Here is a 19,479-nt window from a genome sequence, read left to right as displayed (position 1 = left end):
GTTCAACATCAGTTCACCGTCTCACCTCATACTGTATTGGAGCAGCAGCAGCTGACTGCCCAGTTCAACATCAGTTCACCGTCTCACCTCATACTGTATTGGAGCAGCAGCAGCTGACTGCCCAGTTCAACATCAGTTCACCGTCTCACCTCATACTGTATTGGAGCAGCAGCAGCTGACTGCCCAGTTCAACATCAGTTCACCGTCTCACCTCATACTGTATTGGAGCAGCAGCAGCTGACTGCCCAGTTCAACATCAGTTCACCGTATCATCTCATACTGTATTGGAGCAGCAGCAGCTGACTGCCCATTTCAACATCAGTTCACCGTCTCACCTCATACTGTATTGGAGCAGCAGCAGCTGACTGCCCGGTTCAATATCAGTTCACCGTCTCACCTCATACTGTATTGGAGCAGCAGCAGTCAACATCAAACCCACTGCTAGCTAGCCAACCTTTCCTGACTAGCAGCACTGTAGAAACTAATACATTACAATGGAACGATTTGACTAGTGCAGTGTTAGCTACATAGTTGTCTTTGTCATAGTTTGATAATCGTGTAGTTTAGAGTAATTATCGAGGTTAGCTAGCCAGCTATTTTCGTCCCCCGCGACGCCATTTTTCCAAACCTAGCCAACTTTTACCGACGAGGAGCATTGTCGAAACTAAATACATTACAAAGGAACGTCTTGATTAGTGCTATGTTAGCTGGCTACATAGTTGCTTTGGTATCATGATAAGGTCTAGTACTGAAACTATCGAGGTTACCTAGCCAGCTACACATTCAAACAAAGTCAACAACGCAGGCACTACTAGCTAGCCTACTTCACCAGCCAGCAGTACTGTATCATCTTCGTCATTTTAGTCAATAAGATTTTTGCAACGTAAGCTTAACTTTCAGAACATTCGAGACGTGTAGTCCACTTGTCATTCCAATCTCCTTTGCATTAGCGTAGCCTCTTCTGTAGCCTGTCAACTATGTGTCTGTCTATCCCTGTTCTCTCCCCTCTGCACAGGCCACACAAACGCTTCACACCGAGTGGCCGCTGCCACTCTAACCTGGTGGTCCCAGTGCGCACGACCCACGTGGAGTTCCAGGTCTCCGGCAGCCTCTGGAACTGCCGGTCTGCGGCCAACAAGGCAGAGTTCATCTCAGCCTATGCTACTCTCCAGTCCCTCGACTTCTTGGCACTGACAGAAACATGGATTACCACAGATAACACTGCTACTCCTACTGCTCTCTCCTCGTCTGCCCACGTGTTCTCGCATACCCCGAGAGCATCTGGCCAGCGGGGTGGTGGCACTGGAATCCTCATCTCTCCCAAGTGGACATTCGCTCTTTCTCCCCTGACCCATCTGTCTATCTCCTCATTTGAATTCCATGCTGTCACAGTTACCAGCCCTTTCAAGCTTAACATCCTTATCATTAATCGCCCTCCAGGTTCCCTTGGAGAGTTCATCAATGAGCTTGACGTCTTGATAAGTTCCTTTCCTGAGGATGGCTCACCTCTCACAGTTCTGGGTGACTTTAACCTCCCCACATCTACCTTTGACTCATTCCTCTCTGCCTCCTTCTTTCCACTCCTCTCCTCTTTTGACCTCACCCTCTCACCTTCCCCCCCTACTCACAAGGCAGGCAATACGCTTGACCTCATCTTCACTAGATGCTGTTCTTCTACTAATCTCATTGCAACTCCCCTCCAAGTCTCCGATCAATACCTTGTATCCTTTTCCCTCTCGCTCTCCTCCAACACTACTCACTCTGCCCCTACTCGGATGGTATTGCGCCGTCCCAACCTTCGCTCTCTCTCTCCCGCTACTCTCTCCTCTTCCATCCTATCATCTCTTCCCTCTGCTCAAACCTTCTCCAACCTATCCCCTGATTCTGCCTCCTCAACCCTCCTCTCCTCCCTTTCTGCATCCTTTGACTCTCCATGTCCCCTATCCTCCAGGCCGGCTCGGTCCTCCCCTCCTGCTCCGTGGATCGACGACTCATTGCGAGCTCACTGAACAGGGCTCCGGGCAGCCGAGCGGAAATGGAGGAAAACTCGCCTCCCTGCGGACCTGGCATCCTTTCACTCCCTCCTCTCTACATTTTCCTCTTCTGTCTCTGCTGCTAAAGCCACTTTCTACCACTCTAAATTCCAAGCATCTGCCTCTAACCCTAGGAAGCTCTTTGCCACCTTCTCCTCCCTCCTGAATCCTCCTCCCCCTCCCCCCTCCTCCCTCTCTGCGGATGACTTCGTCAACCATTTTGAAAAGAAGGTCGACGACATCCGATCCTCGTTTGCTAAGTCAAACGACACCGCTGGTCCTGCTCACACTGCCCTACCCTGTGTTTTGACCTCTTTCTCCCCTCTCTCTCCAGATGAAATCTCGCGTCTTGTGACGGCCGGCCGCCCAACAACCTGCCCGCTTGACCCTATCCCCTCCTCTCTTCTCCAGACCATTTCCGGAGACCTTCTCCCTTACCTCACATTGCTCATCAACTCATCCTTGACCGCTGGCTACGTCCCTTCCGTCTTCAAGAGAGCGAGAGTTGCACCCCTTCTGAAAAAACCTACACTCGATCCCTCCGATGTCAACAACTACAGACCAGTATCCCTTCTTTCTTTTCTCTCCAAAACTCTTGAACGTGCCGTCCTTGGCCAGCTCTCCTGCTATCTCTCTCAGAATGACCTTCTTGATCCAAATCAGTCAGGTTTCAAGACTGGTCATTCAACTGAGACTGCTCTTCTCTGTGTCACGGAGGCTCTCCGCACTGCTAAAGCTAACTCTCTCTCCTCTGCTCTCATCCTCCTAGACCTATCTGCTGCCTTTGATACTGTCAACCATCAGATCCTCCTCTCCACCCTCTCCGAGTTGGGCATCTCCGGCGCGGCCCACGCTTGGATTGCGTCCTACCTAACAGGTCGCTCCTACCAGGTGGCGTGGCGAGAATCTGTCTCCGCACCATGTGCTCTCACCACTGGTGTCCCCCAGGGCTCTGTTCTAGGCCCTCTCCTATTCTCGCTATACACCAAGTCACTTGGCTCTGTCATATCCTCACATGGTCTCTCCTATCATTGCTATGCAGACGACACACAATTAATCTTCTCCTTTCCCCCTTCTGATAACCAGGTGGCGAATCGCATCTCTGCATGTCTGGCAGACATATCAGTGTGGATGACGGATCACCACCTCAAGCTGAACCTCGGCAAGACGGAGCTGCTCTTCCTCCCGGGGAAGGACTGCCCGTTCCATGATCTCGCCATCACGGTTGACAACTCCATTGTGTCCTCCTCCCAGAGTGCTAAGAACCTTGGCGTGACCCTGGACAACACCCTGTCGTTCTCTACTAACATCAAGGCGGTGACCCGATCCTGTAGGTTCATGCTCTACAACATTCGCAGAGTACGACCGTGCCTCACACAGGAAGCGGCGCAGGTCCTAATCCAGGCACTTGTCATCTCCCGTCTGGATTACTGCAACTCGCTGTTGGCTGGGCTCCCTGCCTGTGCCATTAAACCCCTACAACTCATCCAGAACGCCGCAGCCCGTCTGGTGTTCAACCTTCCCAAGTTCTCTCACGTCACCCCGCTCCTCCGCACACTCCACTGGCTTCCAGTTGAAGCTTGCATCCGCTACAAGACCATGGTGCTTGCCTACGGAGCTGTGAGGGGAACGGCACCTCCGTACCTTCAGGCTCTGATCAGGCCCTACAGCCAAACAAGGGCACTGCGTTCATCCACCTCTGGCCGGCTCGCCTCCCTACCTCTGAGGAAGCACAGTTCCCGCTCAGCCCAGTCAAAACTGTTCGCTGCTCTGGCACCCCAATGGTGGAACAAGCTCCCTCACGACGCCAGGACAGCGGATTCAATCACCACCTTCCGGAGACACCTGAAACCCCACCTCTTTAAGGAATACCTAGGATAGGATAAAGTAATCCTTCTAACCCCCCCCCCCTAAAAGATTTAGATGCACTATTGTAAAGTGGTTGTTCCACTGGATATCATAAGGTGAATGCACCAATTTGTAAGTCGCTCTGGATAAGAGCGTCTGCTAAATGACTTAAATGTAAATGTAAATGTAGGGTTCTTGGTCAATGAAAAACAGCCCCAAAAGGTTCTTCAAAGAACTTGTTAGAAGGTGGGTTCATCGAGGACACTCATTAACGTAAGTTTCCAATCTAGAGCAGTTCTCGCTTTTGTGATAGTTAACAAAGCCAACGTTAGCTAGTTCATTAACTAACTACCTAACTAACTAAGTACGGTGACCTGTCCAGACGAGATGTTACAACGAACTGAATCGTCAATGGAGGTCTTCCTCTTTATATAGCATTCTATAGCATGCAATACTATTAACTCACAAGGGGGCATAACGTTACATGTACAATACTATCCCATTTTGGAAACGTTACATGTACAACACTATCCCATTTTGGAAACGTTACATGGACAATACTATCCCATTTAGGAAACGTTACATGTACAATACTATCCCATTTTGGAAACGTTACATGTACAATACTATCCCATTTTGGAAACGTTACATGTACAATACTATCCCATTTAGGAAACGTTACATGTACGCCCCCTTGTGGAGGGAAATTAATATCTTAGATGGTAGCTGTAGATGGGATTCAAATGCATAATGGTATTATGCCTCTAACCCTAATACAGGGGCTGAGTCACTGGCTTACTGGTGTTCTTCCATGACGTCCCTGGGAGGGGTGCTTTGGCAAAGTGGGTGGGGTTATATCCTGCCTGTTTGGCCCTGTCCAGGGGTTTCATCGGATGGGGCCACAGTGTCTCCTGACCCCTCCTGTCTCAGACTCCAGTATTTATGCTGCAGTAGTTTATGTGCCGGGGGGCTAGGGTCAGTCTGTTACATCTGGAGTATTTCTCTTGTCTTATCTGGTGTCCTGTGTGAATTTACATATGCTCTCTCTAATTCTCTCTTTCTTTCTTTCTTTCTCTCTCTCGGAGGACCTGAGCCCTAGGACCATGCCTCAGGACCATGCCTCAGGACCATGCCTCAGGACTACCTGGCATGATGACTCCTTGCTGTCCCCAGTCCACCTGGCCGTGCTGCTGCTCCAGTTTCAACTGTTCTGCCTGCGGCTATGGAACCCTGACCTGTTCACCGGACATGCTACCTGTCCCAGACCTGCTGTCCCAGACTTGCTGGAACCCTGACCTGTTCACCGGACGTGCTACCTGTCCCAGACCTGCTGTTTTCAACTCTCTAGAGACAGCAGGAGCAGTAGAGATACTCTCAAAGATCGGCTATGAATAAGCCAACTGTCACTTACTCTTGAGTTGCTAACTTGTTGCACCCTCGACAACTACTATGATTATTATTATTTGACCATGCTGGTCATTTATGAACATTTGAACATCTTGGCCATGTGCTGTTATAATCTCTACCTGGCACAGCCAGAAGAGGACTGGCCACCCCTCATAGCCTGGTTCCTCTCTAGGTTTCTTCCTAGGTTTTGGCCTTTCTAGGGAGTTTTTCCCTAGCCACCGTGCTTCTACACCTGCATTGCTTGCTGTTTGGGGTTTTAGGCTGGGTTTCTGTACAGCACTTTGAGATATCAGCTGATGTAAGAAGGACTATATAAATATATTTGATTTGGTATTAATACAGTGTCTAGACTATCTCTTTTGTATTAATGCCCTTCAGAATCCAAACACAGTTTTGCCACGGAGCAAAATGTTGCGTATAATCTTTCAAGTCAGCCTGATAAAATATTGAACAATTTGTGTACAATGATATCTTGAAATGTGATGTTAGGCCTGTATGACAGTACTGTTACTGTATGGCAGTACTGTATTGGCTAGTGCTTTCTCCAATATGTTCTTCTATTTTACATTGTATGTCGATGCCATTTATCTTTCAATATTTATTTAATATATATTAATGCTTGTAAGACTATTCTTTGACACATTCTCTCTTCCTTTGCTAAATTTTTATAGGACAGAACATGGACACAATGCAATTGGGATCAAGAAGAAGGTACAGATATGTTTTAGGACAGCTGCATTTGAAGTGTACATTTAACCTACATAGCAGTCAATACAAACTGAAATCTATTAGCATTCAAATGTGTGCAAATTATCTTCTCAGAAATGAATCAAGTCCATGGAATGGATATAGACAAGATAATCCAAGGACTATCAGAGGTAGAGAGGCGAGGCTGGGGTGAGGACATCATCCTGCTATTTTGACAGTCCAGATCTCTGAGAGGAACTACAGATCTCTATGTTTCTATCCAAACTTCAGATTAAGACACAACTCCCATATCGCAGTCACACAACTCTCATATCACAGTCATACAATGCTATTCCCAAACATAACTAATTAATTAGTTGTTGTTACAAATCCTTTTTGCCCTGCAGTCTAGGGGGGATGGAAACGAGACCCGTAACATATCTCACGCAAATTATAACAGTGAAAAGGAACAGTGAGAACAAAAACCACAGACAACTTAAATTTACTGTCAAACACATCAGGTTTATTTTTAAAGGGGGGCGGGAAAAGGGGCTGAGCTGGACCCAAGGAAAGAAATAAGTATTCAAAAACACCCCTAAGCTAGTCTACCTGCTTCAACAACAGCTAGCTCAGTAACCAATAAAATACAGTGGGTGGTCCACCCAGTTCTATCTAGTGTTCTTAGACTGTATTTACCCCAGGGGTAGTGTATGTATGTATAATATTTACCCAAGGGTAGTGTATGCCCATGGGCGACTTGTCTTGGTACCCCTTTTCCCACCAACAAACAAACAGTCAAACACCAAAACAAAACTCACAGGATAACGGACAAAGTGACATGTAGTTGCAAAAACAAAAGAGAGAACTGATTGGGATACTTTTAAACCAAGGAAAAGGGGATGTGATTGGGTAAGAGAAAAGGAGCAGGTGTCTTCTGATTGGTTGCACCTGTGAATAGGGCAGAAGGAAAGAAAATACATGCACAGTATACCTGTATCCGTAACAGTTTTTCAACAATATTTTAACCTGCAGGAGTATTTTCTAATTTCTATCTCATGGTTAGTTCCTAGGATAATGCAACTCATACATTTACATCTTTCAATACTTCTAAAATGGGGTACAGGTTTAAAACAATTACAGGTGCACCTTACTAGCTTATACTATATCATAAATGGTCATAACTAGTAAACACAGTTTGCACAGATTCCGGATGTATAACGTTACATGGCCAAAACTAGTTCACACAGATTCTAGTTGTCATCTAGTTCACAAAGATTCTAGATATTTACCGCTAAATGACCAAACCCAGGGCATACCTGGCCCGCACATAAAAAAATCATTGGAATTCCCCACTTCTGAGGGTCACACAGACACTTTTCAGAATGAGGTCCTTCTTCCAATAGAGTTTAACCAGGTACCGTGTTTCACACAGAACCTACAGTCACCCTGGCCCCTCACCCCTACAGACCAACCCCCACTGTGATCAATTCAGTGTCAGGATGGCTCTAGGTCGCCCGCAACCGACCAATGATAGGTGTCGGAGTCGACTGACTCTCAGATCACCCTCCACTGACTCGGCCCTGTTTACACCTCCAAGGTGCCCCCCTCACACAGGAATACACACGCAGAGCCTACTAGGCTTTTCTAAAAACTCCACTTTCCGTGTTTCCGCTCACCTTTTTTTTTAAACTACATTTGAGATGTGGTATCCACTCGGCTCGCTGCCTCTCAGATCAAAGGTGTGTCCATCTGCTCCATTCCCGAAGTGTGGTCTCGCTGAGATCCCAAGTTTGAGGGATCCCTCGTGCACCATTTACCCAGGAGCGGTCACCAAGTGAAGATTCACATCCCCATCGCCAAATGTGGTGGTTAAGTTTCTCATTTGATATTAAAGAAATTATCACACAAGTCAGTTATTCTTAAACTAAATCTTTATTCAGTTATTAATAAGGGAGCAGGTCAATACAACACACACATACAAAGTGAATCGATTGAGTGCTCTACGATAATGATGGCTGGTCGACGAATCACCCCCAGATGATTCGTTGAGATGAATCACCCCCAGATGATTCGTTGAGAGCCCCGAGACAAAAGTACAAAGGTATTTTACAGCCAAGATACACCCCTTTTAACCTACATGACCAACAACAGATATATAGAATGGATCACAAGGTTAAGATTTGTATGAAAGATAGTTATAATTCTCAGCAGACAGTATCTGCTGTAAAAACAGTACTCTGTGTAGAGACCAGGGGTCTGGCCCTGGGGTCATCTCTCCCTGGTACCATATAGAACAGAAACATTAACTCATGTTCTGGAATGCAGTCTCTTTAGGTTTTATCACCAAAAAGACATTGTAAATCTCCTGTCAGTGTTTTCTCCCAGAGGCCCATCCTCAGTAGAACACAGACACAGTAGTTCTAAGAACCCTCTATTCTGTTAATAAAACAACCATTTGATGCAATAAAAGTATTATAACATAATCATGCAGTTTTGCTCACAGTGTCCACTGAAAGTTGACTAGTAACAACAACTGGGACCTAAAAGTCACCCACCATGAGACCCACCAAATCTGCCCAAGAGGCAAACAAAATAAAAACCCACAACAATCTTAAAGACAGTAGGCAAACCAAAAAGGTGGAGCAACTAAAGGTGTTGACTCTCCACATCTATCAAGACAACTGGAGTACTGGGCCAGACACTCTTAAAATAGAACCTGGACCAGCTCAGGTGAAACACCTTCCCACTAACGAGATGGACAAGCCAGCACAGGTGTAACACATACAGACTAACGAGGTGACACCAATCAGTGCGTCCTACGTGCTAACGAGCTACACGTGCTAACGAGCTACACGTGCTAACGAGCTACACGTGCTAACGAGCTACACGAGCTACACGTGCTAACGAGCTACACGTGCTAACGAGCTACACGTGCTAACGAGCTACACGTGCTAAAGTCCAACCTCAAAACATAAGATGGAAAAACCAATAAGACTAACACCTTAAGAGAATGCTTACCACCAACAGAAAACAACTTCCATTTCACATTATAATCAACTACAATGCTTCACCAATATAAACATGGTGTCTACTGGCTGTCAACAATTAAAAACAATATATATTTTTTTATATCTTCCTAAAACTCACTAGCTTCTAGAACTCTCGTCCCCTTGGAACGAGCCCAAACAAAACTCATTTCCAATACGGAAAACCATGCAGTCAAAATAGTGATCCATGGTAACTCACTGGCTAAACGCAAAACCATTTGACTACCCACCTTTGAGACAATCAGAAACCAAGTTGTCCTTAACACGGACATGTCTGATTTCAAGAGGAAACTCCTGCAATATCTGTAGTTACTTTCCACCTCACTGCGGAGCTTCTCTCACTTTTCAGGGTTCACTAGATAGGCATGTTGTTGGATCGGGGCCCAGTCCCCAATGTCATGCTCTAGTACATTTGGTTTGGCACATGTGAGAATTAACCCTGATATTCTAAAAGCGGGGCAACAATGTCAATATAATTGTACAAAAAAATTGTCAGTTGGTTGCATAAATAAATATCATTACTAAATGTTACATGAAATGTAAATATGAAATAGCCCTAACGTCAAAACACAGTTTTAAAGTGTCCAAATCAATAACCAATATGCAGAAACAGTTTGGGATAAATTGAACACCTAAACATAAAATGTGCTATATACACAAACATCTGCCACAATAATCATATTACTTGTATTTTTTTAAACAAGCACCTTGTAAACTGCACAAGCACCAAAAACGCTGTTGTTTTGACAAGTAGCAATAAATCACTGATATCGATTAGGGGGGAAATCAGGATGTACGTGCTGTTGAAACTAACACAACTAAACAAAGCACATGGAAAATGGGAGATGTATTTTACCTCACTGGTTAGAGGACAACCTGCAGAAGACAGTCAGCTACATTTTGGAGTGATGCATTTAAATGTAGGGATCGCTAAACAAAGAAACACAACACTTATGTCATAACTCATCGCTAAAATCATTTGCGTGACAGAAGGGAGATGAGGTTGCACGTCCTGTTAAAACTAACAGCTCAAAAACCACACGGAATCTGGGAATAATGTGTACATCCCTGGTTTGAGGACAATTTGTAAAAAACTGCTAGCTACATTTTGAAGTGTTACATTGTGATTCCAGTGGGTCACCAACGTGGTAAGTGTAACACAACTCTTTTTTTGTTAGTCACTTTTTGTTAAATCACATAAATAGTTCTCTTTCAATTCAGAGCCTGGATTTTCCCCCTGAGGCTAATATCCATATCATGTTGAAATCAATAGAACAGGGGACAAACGTTTAGGGTTCTACATTGTGACATTAAAATACTCCAACTACAATGTTAAAACATTCCACATTGTGACATTAATATCATGAAACAATTCCATGTATTTTCTGATATTTGATCAGAGATCTTTAATCAGATTATCTCTGGTCACAACTAAGAGGTTTCTCTCCTGTGTGTGTTCTCTTGTGTACAGTCAGACTGCTAGATTGACCAAAACTCTTCCCACATTGAACACAGCTAAAAGGTTTTTCTCCTGTGTGTGTTCTCTGGTGTAGAGTCAGATTGCTAGATGTAGCAAATCTCTTCCCACATTGATCACAGCTATAAGGTTTCTCTCCCGTGTGTGTTCTCTGGTGTAATGTCAGCTGGGCAGATCAAACAAAACTCTTCCCACAACATCACAGATATAAGATTTCTCTCCTGTGTGTGTTCTCTGGTGCACTGTCAGAGCTCAGATTGACCAAAACTCTTCCCACATTGAACACAGCTATAAGATTTCTCTCCTGTGTGGACTCTCTGGTGAATTTTAATGCCTGATGAGTTGAATCTCTTCCCACAGTCAGAGCAGCAGTGAGTTCTCTTCCCTGTGGATCGCTGCAGGTGTTTATTGAGGTGTTCTGATCTGGAGAGACTCTTCTCTGCCTCTTCAGCATCATGAGGTTGTTGAGGCTCCCCAGAGGATCCACGACTGTCCCGCCTCTCTCCTGTGTGAACGGCAAAGTCAGACAGATGGTTAAAGGCCTACAACAGCAGAATCCACTGTAAAAGGTGATGCCAACAGCGTAGCCATGATGTTGTACAACAATTGACGTCTGTAATGAATGTTACATTTATTTGACAATTGTCTTAAAATGAGCAAGAATAGTCATATTTAGTCTTGTTTTCACATTAGTAGTAAAACCGATGATTGTAGGCTAGAAATAAATTATTAAAGTTGTTGAAACCCTAAGCAATGTGCCAGACGACTTTTGGTCTCCAATATAGGCCACTTTCTGTGTTTGCTAAAATTGCAGCACGAGGGCAAAGCACACACAATTTGGTTGCAGAAACTCCTCCCTGCTAATGAGGAAACCGCTAGTTATGGATGTAGTATATCTGCTAATGAGGAAACCGATAGTTATGGATGTAGTATATCTGGTAATGAGGAAACCGATAGTTATGGACGAAGGTTTTAGTTTTTACACAATGTGTTCTGAATATTACAACTTTGGATTATAATTATAAGGCTCGTTTGAATTTCCTCCTGAACCTCCTACTTTGTATATTGACCCATAACTTTGCCTAACAATAACAAAACTACTGTAGGACCCATAACTTCACCTAACAACAAGATAGACCTAGGACTATAAATCATGTAATATTTTTGGTGAAACATGGAAACTAAAATGTCTTTGTCATGACATCCCACTAGGCTACTCTGTAATGTGTTGTCATTCTAAATGTCCTGAATAAAGGAAAATAGCTCTGTGTGTTGTACAATAGCCTATCCATCAAGGAACAGTTCTCTACACATTATGAGCTAAGTATCTCTGTGTCCAAACAGACTAACGAGACCCTACTGTAAATCAAGCAGACAATAACACATTATAAACATGAATTTGTTTAGGGATGTTGGATCGAACGTGGAGCATGGCATAACTGTCTTTAAGATGGCGCCAGAGAGCAAGGCTGGCGTTTTACGTATTCCCAACCAATTGTGTTTTTTTTTATCGTTTCTTTGCATTGTTTGGAACTTAATTTTTGTACTTATTTTGTACATAATGTTGTCGCTACCGTCTCTTATGACTGAAAATAACTTCTGGACATCTGAACTGCGATTACTCACCACGGACTGGCAGAATCCTTTTTTTCCTTTAATGAGTCTGACGAGCCCGACGTGAACAATATACTGCTTTCCCGGGAACAGGCCAAGATCCCCGTCAATGTCGTTTAGAGAAGGCGGAGAAATAGGGGCCAAAGAGCAGGCTGCCTTCTGAGAATTCGTAGGCGATCGAATAAACCCCCACTTCCTTCCATTCTGCTAGCAAACGTGCAATCTTTGGAAAATAAAATCGATGACCTACGCGGAAGACTAAATTACCAACGGAACATTCAAAACTGTAATATCTTATGCTTCACGAAGTCGTGGCTAAACGACGACATTATCAAAATACAGCTGGCTGGTTATACACTGTACCGGCAGGATAGAACAGCGGCGTCTGGTAAGACAAGGGGCGGTGGACTATGTATTTTGTAAATAACAGCTGGTGCACGATATCTAAGGAAGTCTCGAGCTATTGCTCGCCTGAGGTAGAGTATCTCATGATAAGCTGTAGACCACACTATCTACCTAGAAAGTTATTCTGTATTTTCGTAGCTGTTTACATACCACCACAGACTGAGGCTGGCACTAAGACCGCATTGAATGAGCTGTATTCCGCCATAAACAAACAGGAAAACGCTCACCCAGAGGAAGTGTTCCTAGTAGCCGGGGACTTTAACCTCTTACATCTAGATGTTCCGCTAGTGGAACGCCTCACCAATATCCAATGATAGAGCGTGGCGCGAATTACAAACACCTCAAAAATCCAAAAACGTCAATTTTTCAAACATATGACTATTTTACACCATTTTAAAGACAAGACTCTCCTTTATCTAACCACATTGTCCGATTTCAAAAAGGCTTTACAACAAAAGCAAAACATTAGATTATGTCAGGAGAGTACCCAGCCAGAAATAATCACACACCCATTTTTCAAGCTAGCATATAATGTCACATAAACCAAAACCACAGCTAAATGCAGCACTAACCTTTGATGATCTTCATCAGATGACACTCCTAGGACATTATGTTATACAATACATGCATGTTTTGTTCAATCAAGTTCATATTTATATCAAAAAACAGCTTTTTACATTAGCATGTGACGTTCAGAACTAGCATACCCATCGAAAACTTCCGGTGAATTTACTAAATTACTCACGATAAACGTTCACAAAAAACATAACAATTATTTTAAGAATTATAGATACAGAACTCCTTTATGCAATCGCGGTGTCCAATTTTAAAATAGCTTTTCGGTGAAAGCACATTTTGCAATATTCTGAGTAGATAGCCCGGCCATCATGGCTAACTATTTTGACACCCACCAAGTTTGGCACTCACCAAACTCAGATTTACTATAAGAAAAATTGGATTACCTTTGCTGTTCTTCGTCAGAATGCACTCCCAGAACTTCTACTTCAACACCCAATGTTGTTTTTGTTCCAAATAATCCATAGTTATATCCAAATAGCTGCGTTTTGTTCTTGCGTTCAAGACACTATCCGAAGGGTGACACGCCGGCGCATATTGTGACAAAAAATGTCAAAATATTCCATTACCGTACTTCGAAGCATGTCAAACGCTGTTTAAAATCAATTTTTATGCGATTTTTCTCGTAAAATAGCGATAATATTCCGACCGTTCAAAGACTGAAAATGTAAAATGGACTCTTCACATCCACGCGCGCCCCCGTTTCATTGTTCTCAGATCGACCACTATCCAAATGCGCTACTGTTTTTCAGCCAGGGACTGCAGAGTCATCATTCCCCGTTCTGGCGCCCTCTGAGAGCCTATGGGAGCCTTAGAAAATGTCACGTTACAGCAGAGATCCTCTGTTTTCGATAAAGAGGCTATAGAAGGCCAAGAAATGGTCAGAGATGGTCACTTCCTGTATAGAATCTTCTCAGGTTTTGGCCTGCCATATGAGTTCTGTTATACTCACAGACACCATTCAAACAGTTTTAGAACCTTTAGGGTGTTTTCTATCCAAATCAATTATATGCATATTCTAGTTTCTGGGCAGGAGTAATAAAAAGATTAAATCGGGTACGTTTTTTATCCGGCCGTGAAAATACTGCCCCCTTTCCTAAACAGGTTAACGACTGCTGGTGTAGCCTATTAACAGAAACTATAGGAGCATAACGTCAGAATTTACGAAGGCCAGCAGCAGGAGAAGAGTAAGGAAAAGCTTTTTCTGATGGTTAAGCTATCTTGTTTCAGAGGGGTGTCATCAATAGCCCATAATGACAAAGTGAAAACAGGTAAAAAACAGAAATCCCTTATTTATTTAAGTATTCAGACCTTGCTATGAGACTCGAATTTGCTTTCAGGTGCATCTTGTTTCCATTAATCATCCTTGAGATGTATATACAACTTGTTCGAAGTCCACCTATGGTAAATTAAATTGATTGGATATGATTTGGAAGGCACACACACACACCTGTCTATATATGGTCCCACAGTTGACAGTGCGTGTCAGAGCAAAAACCAAGCCATGAGGTCGAAGGAACTGTCCGTAGAGCTCCAAGACAGGATTGTGTCGAGGCACATATCTGGGGAAGGGTACCAAAAAAAGTCTGTAGCATTGAAGGTCCCAAAGAACACAGTGACCTCCATCATTTTTAAATGGAATACTCTTCCTAGAGCTGGTCACCAGGCCAAACTGTGCGAATGGGGGAAAAGGGCCTTGGTCAGGGAGGTGACCAAAAACCTGATGGTCACTCTGACAGAGCTCCAATGACAGCCTGCTTGGAGTTTGCCAAAAGGAACCCAAAGGACACTGACCATGAGAAACAAGATTCTCTGGCTTGATGAAACCAAGATTGAACTCTTTGACCTGAATGCCAAGCATCACGTCTGGAGGAAACCTGGCACCATCCCTACGGTGAAGCATGGTGGTGGCAGCATCATACTGTGGGGATGTTTTTCAGCAGCAGGGACTGGGAGACTAGTCAGGATCCTGGGAAATATTAACAGAGGAAAGTGCAGAGAGATCCTTGATGAAAGACCTGCTCCAGAGTGCTCAGGACCTCAGACTGGGGCGAAGGTTCATCGTCCAACAGGACAACGACCTTAAGCACACAGCTAAGACAACACAGGAGTGGCTTCAGTAGAAGTCTCTGAATGTCCTTGAGTGGCCCAGCCAGAGCCCGGACTTAAGCCCTATCTAACATCTCTGGAGAGACCTGAAAATAGCTGTGCAGTGATGTTCCCCATCCAACCTGACAGAGCTTGAGAGGATCTGCAGAGAAGGATGGGAGAAACTCCCCAAATGCAGGTGTGCCAAATAAACTAGCTAAATGAAAGGGGGAAAAAAAGATTTTAATCCATTTTAGAATAAGGCTTTAACGTAACAAAATGTGGAAAAAGTCAATGGGTCTGAATACTTTCCGAATGCACTGTATACAGCAACACCTCCCCCATAAGCATTCCTGTCTTTTCTGTAGTTGTTATATTCCTGTATTGCTACTGCTGTATCAAAGGAATTATCTAAGTGATTTTCAGAGATGAACATTAGAGTGCATTCCAAATACAATAGGCAGGCAAGTAAACAAAAATGTTTTCAAATAAAAACTATTCCAGAAAATGTGAACGCGTATATAACGCCCGTCCAAGAGACTGTCAACTAATCGCGTTCACATTGTCATGCTGTGACACGCAGTTCCTAAGCTAATTCTCACGAAAATCCCTTTTTAAAGTCAGGGTATGAGTCGAGAAACATGCCTATTTTCCTTGAAAGTACGGAAAGTCACGATTGCAAAGCTATACAATATTACAGAGAACAAGTTAATTATCTCACATCTCTGAAAATATTTGTAATGTTGTGCTTCTTGTTCACGGAGGGTAATTCATGCCAATGTTCTTTTCTTTAAGCTGTTAATACAAATCGAAAGGAGTTTCCAATATCCTAATTTCTTAAAATATTTCTGGTGATAGCTAGTGATAGTGATACACAAGCTAGGTCTATTTGAAACATTGCCATCCTATGGCAGCATTTACCAGCCACCAGGTTCAGAAGCTTTAAAACCACGTAAAAAATATTTAAAACCCAATTCTATTTTTGCCCAAAGTTAAGATATAAATTATTCAAACTGAACATAATTCAGGCTGGTTATTATTTCAGGCTATTTTAGTTTTGGAGTCAAAGATAGTTTTGGAATAGTTTTCAAACAGGTTTGTTATTTTATTTCAGTTATCTAAATAGTTTCCCCCTAATTACTTTTTCTATAATAAGCATGGAGGTTTCCCCTATCAACCAGTCATAGGTACTGGTGACAAAGCGCCTCGTACCCTAGCTGGGAATGGGACAGACAGAACCCTTCTGTGGTAACAGACAGGGGAGATTTGTAATCAAATCTAATTCCCAGGAATGGGGTTCATATGAACCACAGAGACTGTGTGTGGGATAATAACATGGCCGTGTCCAACCCTGCTTGTTCCCTCGACTCCGCTACCAACCACCAATCTCCAACAGGGCCCTTAACCTGTATCACTAGACACCTCATAGAGAGCTACAGGTAGGAATCAGCAATGAATCCCAATAATGAGACACCTCTGGGGAGGGGTGTCAGCAACATAAAAAAAATATATAGTGTTATGATAAACCGTTTTTTACAAATCCGTCAAGACACCAACTTAGACTTTACCGTGAAATGCTTTACTTACAAGCCCTTAACCAACAGTGCAGTTCAAGAAGAAAATATTTACCAAGTAGACTAAAATAAAAAGTAATAATAAAAAGTAACACAATGAGAATAACAATAACGAGGCTATATACAGGGGGCACCGGTACCGAGTCAGTGTGCAGGGGTACAGGCTAGTTGAGGTAATCTGTACATTAAGGTGGGGGCGTAGTGGCTATGCATAGGTAACAAACAACTAGCGAGCGGCAGCAGTGCACAAAAGGGAGGGGGGGTGGGGTCAATGTAAATTGTCTGGTGGTGATTTTATGAATTGTTCAGCAGTCTTATGGCTTGGGGGTAGAAGCTGTTGAGGAGGCTTTTGGTCCCTTACTTGCCGTGCGGTAGCAGAGAAAACAGTCTACGACTGTTCCATCAGGACACTATACAAAACGGAAAACAACTACCTGAAAAACAGGCTGCCTAAGTATGGCTTCTAATCAGAGACAATATGATAGACAGCTGCCTCTGATTGGAAACTATACCCGGCCAAAACATAGAAATAGAAATCTAGAAAAACCCCACATAGAACAGAAAACCACCCAAAACTACCACCTGTCACGCCCTGACCATAAAGGGAAAATGACCTCTTACCAGGGTCAGGACGTGACAGATATCAACATTCTAGTTTTAACCATGTTTTGAGGATATACAGTGTTTGTTTATATTTACTGACAAACATTGGAGTAAAACAAAAAGCTTATATTTTGGGTTCTGATGGGGTACGACAGTTGAACTAAGCTCATGAGGCATTTATAAGCGAATTCTTAAAATAACAATGGGTACATATCATTAATGTATAAGTCCCAAAATGGATGTAACAACTGCTGATTGCCCCTTTAAGAGAACATATTGGGTTAATCTAATAGGAGATATTGAGGACTACAGTATTTCAGGCATTGTCATTGGATACATTTGATCAATTGTTAACGTTTTGTTGATGGTCCACTCTTGATGTTCTACACGTTACAGTGTAGTTTCAGCCATTCCTACAGAACAACAAAGTGTAGAACCCCTTTACTGCATATTGGTTCAACGACTGCAGAGACGGTACTTACTGGTGTTAAACAGATCTCCAACCTCCTCTTCTTCCTCCAATGTGACAGTCATCTCCCCCTCCTCCTCTTTCACTCCAAAAACTGCATCCTCCTCTTTCTCTTCCTCCTCTTCTTTTACTGTAACATCCTCCTCCTCTTTCACTCTGAAGGCGTCTTCCTCTTCTTTCACTGTAACGTCTTTCTCTTCTTCTTTCACGGGAACAGCCTCACCCTCTACTTGTTTTTGTATTGTAACATCTTTCTCTTCCTCCTCATCTTTCACAAGAGTTTCTTTCTCCGTCCAGCAGACCTCCTCTTCTTTATCAGGAGGAGAGTAGCTTAGTGAACTCATGGTCGGGGATGTTAGCTAGCTAGCATTAGCGACTAGCCGAGTTCTAAGCTAACTTAGCAAACCAGCTAGCTGACAAACAACGTAAATGTATAATTAAATGGGCCAACAAGTACATAAAACAGAAGTGTGTTTAATACACAGCGACTAGTATACACCAAAACAGTGTAAAGAGCATGGATGTTGTAGCTATGTTTGCTAGAAAGCTACCGAGGTGTCTGACTAGCTGTTGTTGTTGAAGGAGCGTCCCGTCCACTAGATTATACGTCACACTGGCAGCATCGCCTGAACCTAAAAGACGCACATCCCATCTGCTGACTGGAGTGGGCAACGCAGTGGAGGAACCAAACGTTTATTTTTCATTTATTTCATAAAAGTGTAATATTATATTAAGTCGTTCAAAGAGAAGCATGTGTTGATTGATTCGTGTTTAATGAGTGAGAATTTAAAACAAACTTTACACCCACTACACATTTGCATTGAACCATACTTCTGACATGGATCATTTTAACCCCAGAGGCATGTCTTTTATCATAGCCATAATGTGGTTCATTCAATTCTTCCAATTTTTCATGACTTTGTCAATCAACTTGTTCTTAATAAATCTAAATCATGGTTTAGTGTTTCTGTATCAATATGGACTTTTTACAAATTAAAATCCTTTGGAGTAATTTTGACCCCAGTCAAAAGCATCTTTGATAAATAGGACGTTTATTTCAAATCAAAATCACATTTTATTGGTCACATACACATGTTTAGCAAATGTTATTGCGGGTGCAGTGAAATGCTTGTGTATCTAGCTCCGACAGTGCAGTAATATCTAACAAGTAATATCTAACAATTTCACAACATATACCCAATACACACACATCTAAGTATTTGAATCTAGGTTTCTCTGTAGACATGATCCATCCCACCAGAGGGTGGAGGGGCACCTGTATCAGTGGTTTTGACCAGAAGGACACCTGCAGATACACAGTATAGTTCCTCCCATGTACTCTCCTAAGATTGGACTTTTCTATACCACGTATCACATGACTGTGTTCCTGCCAAGGCAGCAACTACTCTTCCTGGGGTTTATTATGGATCCCCATTAGTTCCTGCCAAGGCAGCAACTACTCTTCCTGGGGTTTATTATGGATCCCCATTAGTTCCTGCCAAGGCAGCAACTATTCTTCCTGGGGTTTATTATGGATCCCCATTAGTTCCTGCCAAGGCAGCAACTACTCTTCCTGGGGTTTATTATGGATCCCCATTCATTCCTGCCTAGTAAGAAGTAAGGTTAGGGAGCGTGCCAGCCTGCCTGAACC

General features: G+C 43.3%; 1 protein-coding gene across 1 annotated transcript; it reads right to left on the bottom strand.

Annotated features, from left to right (window-relative positions):
* Nucleotides 1-7,894: 7,894 nt before the first annotated feature.
* LOC145864052 (uncharacterized) lies at nt 7,895-18,414 on the bottom strand. The gene is made up of 2 exons (XM_082969092.1): nt 17,842-18,414; nt 7,895-11,004 (listed from the first exon to the last, which is right to left on the bottom strand). Exons 1-2 carry the CDS (start codon nt 18,170-18,172, stop codon nt 10,745-10,747), a joined length of 591 nt encoding a protein of 196 aa, XP_082825218.1. The 5' UTR covers nt 18,173-18,414; the 3' UTR covers nt 7,895-10,744.
* Nucleotides 18,415-19,479: the final 1,065 nt, after the last annotated feature.

This window comes from Salmo salar, chromosome 02, assembly GCF_965601325.2.
Source record: "Salmo salar chromosome 02, fSalSal1, whole genome shotgun sequence".
Classification (NCBI taxonomy): domain Eukaryota; kingdom Metazoa; phylum Chordata; class Actinopteri; order Salmoniformes; family Salmonidae; genus Salmo; species Salmo salar.
The sequence above is the reverse complement of the archived record's forward strand: the minus strand, read 5'-3'. Positions and strand labels throughout refer to the sequence as shown.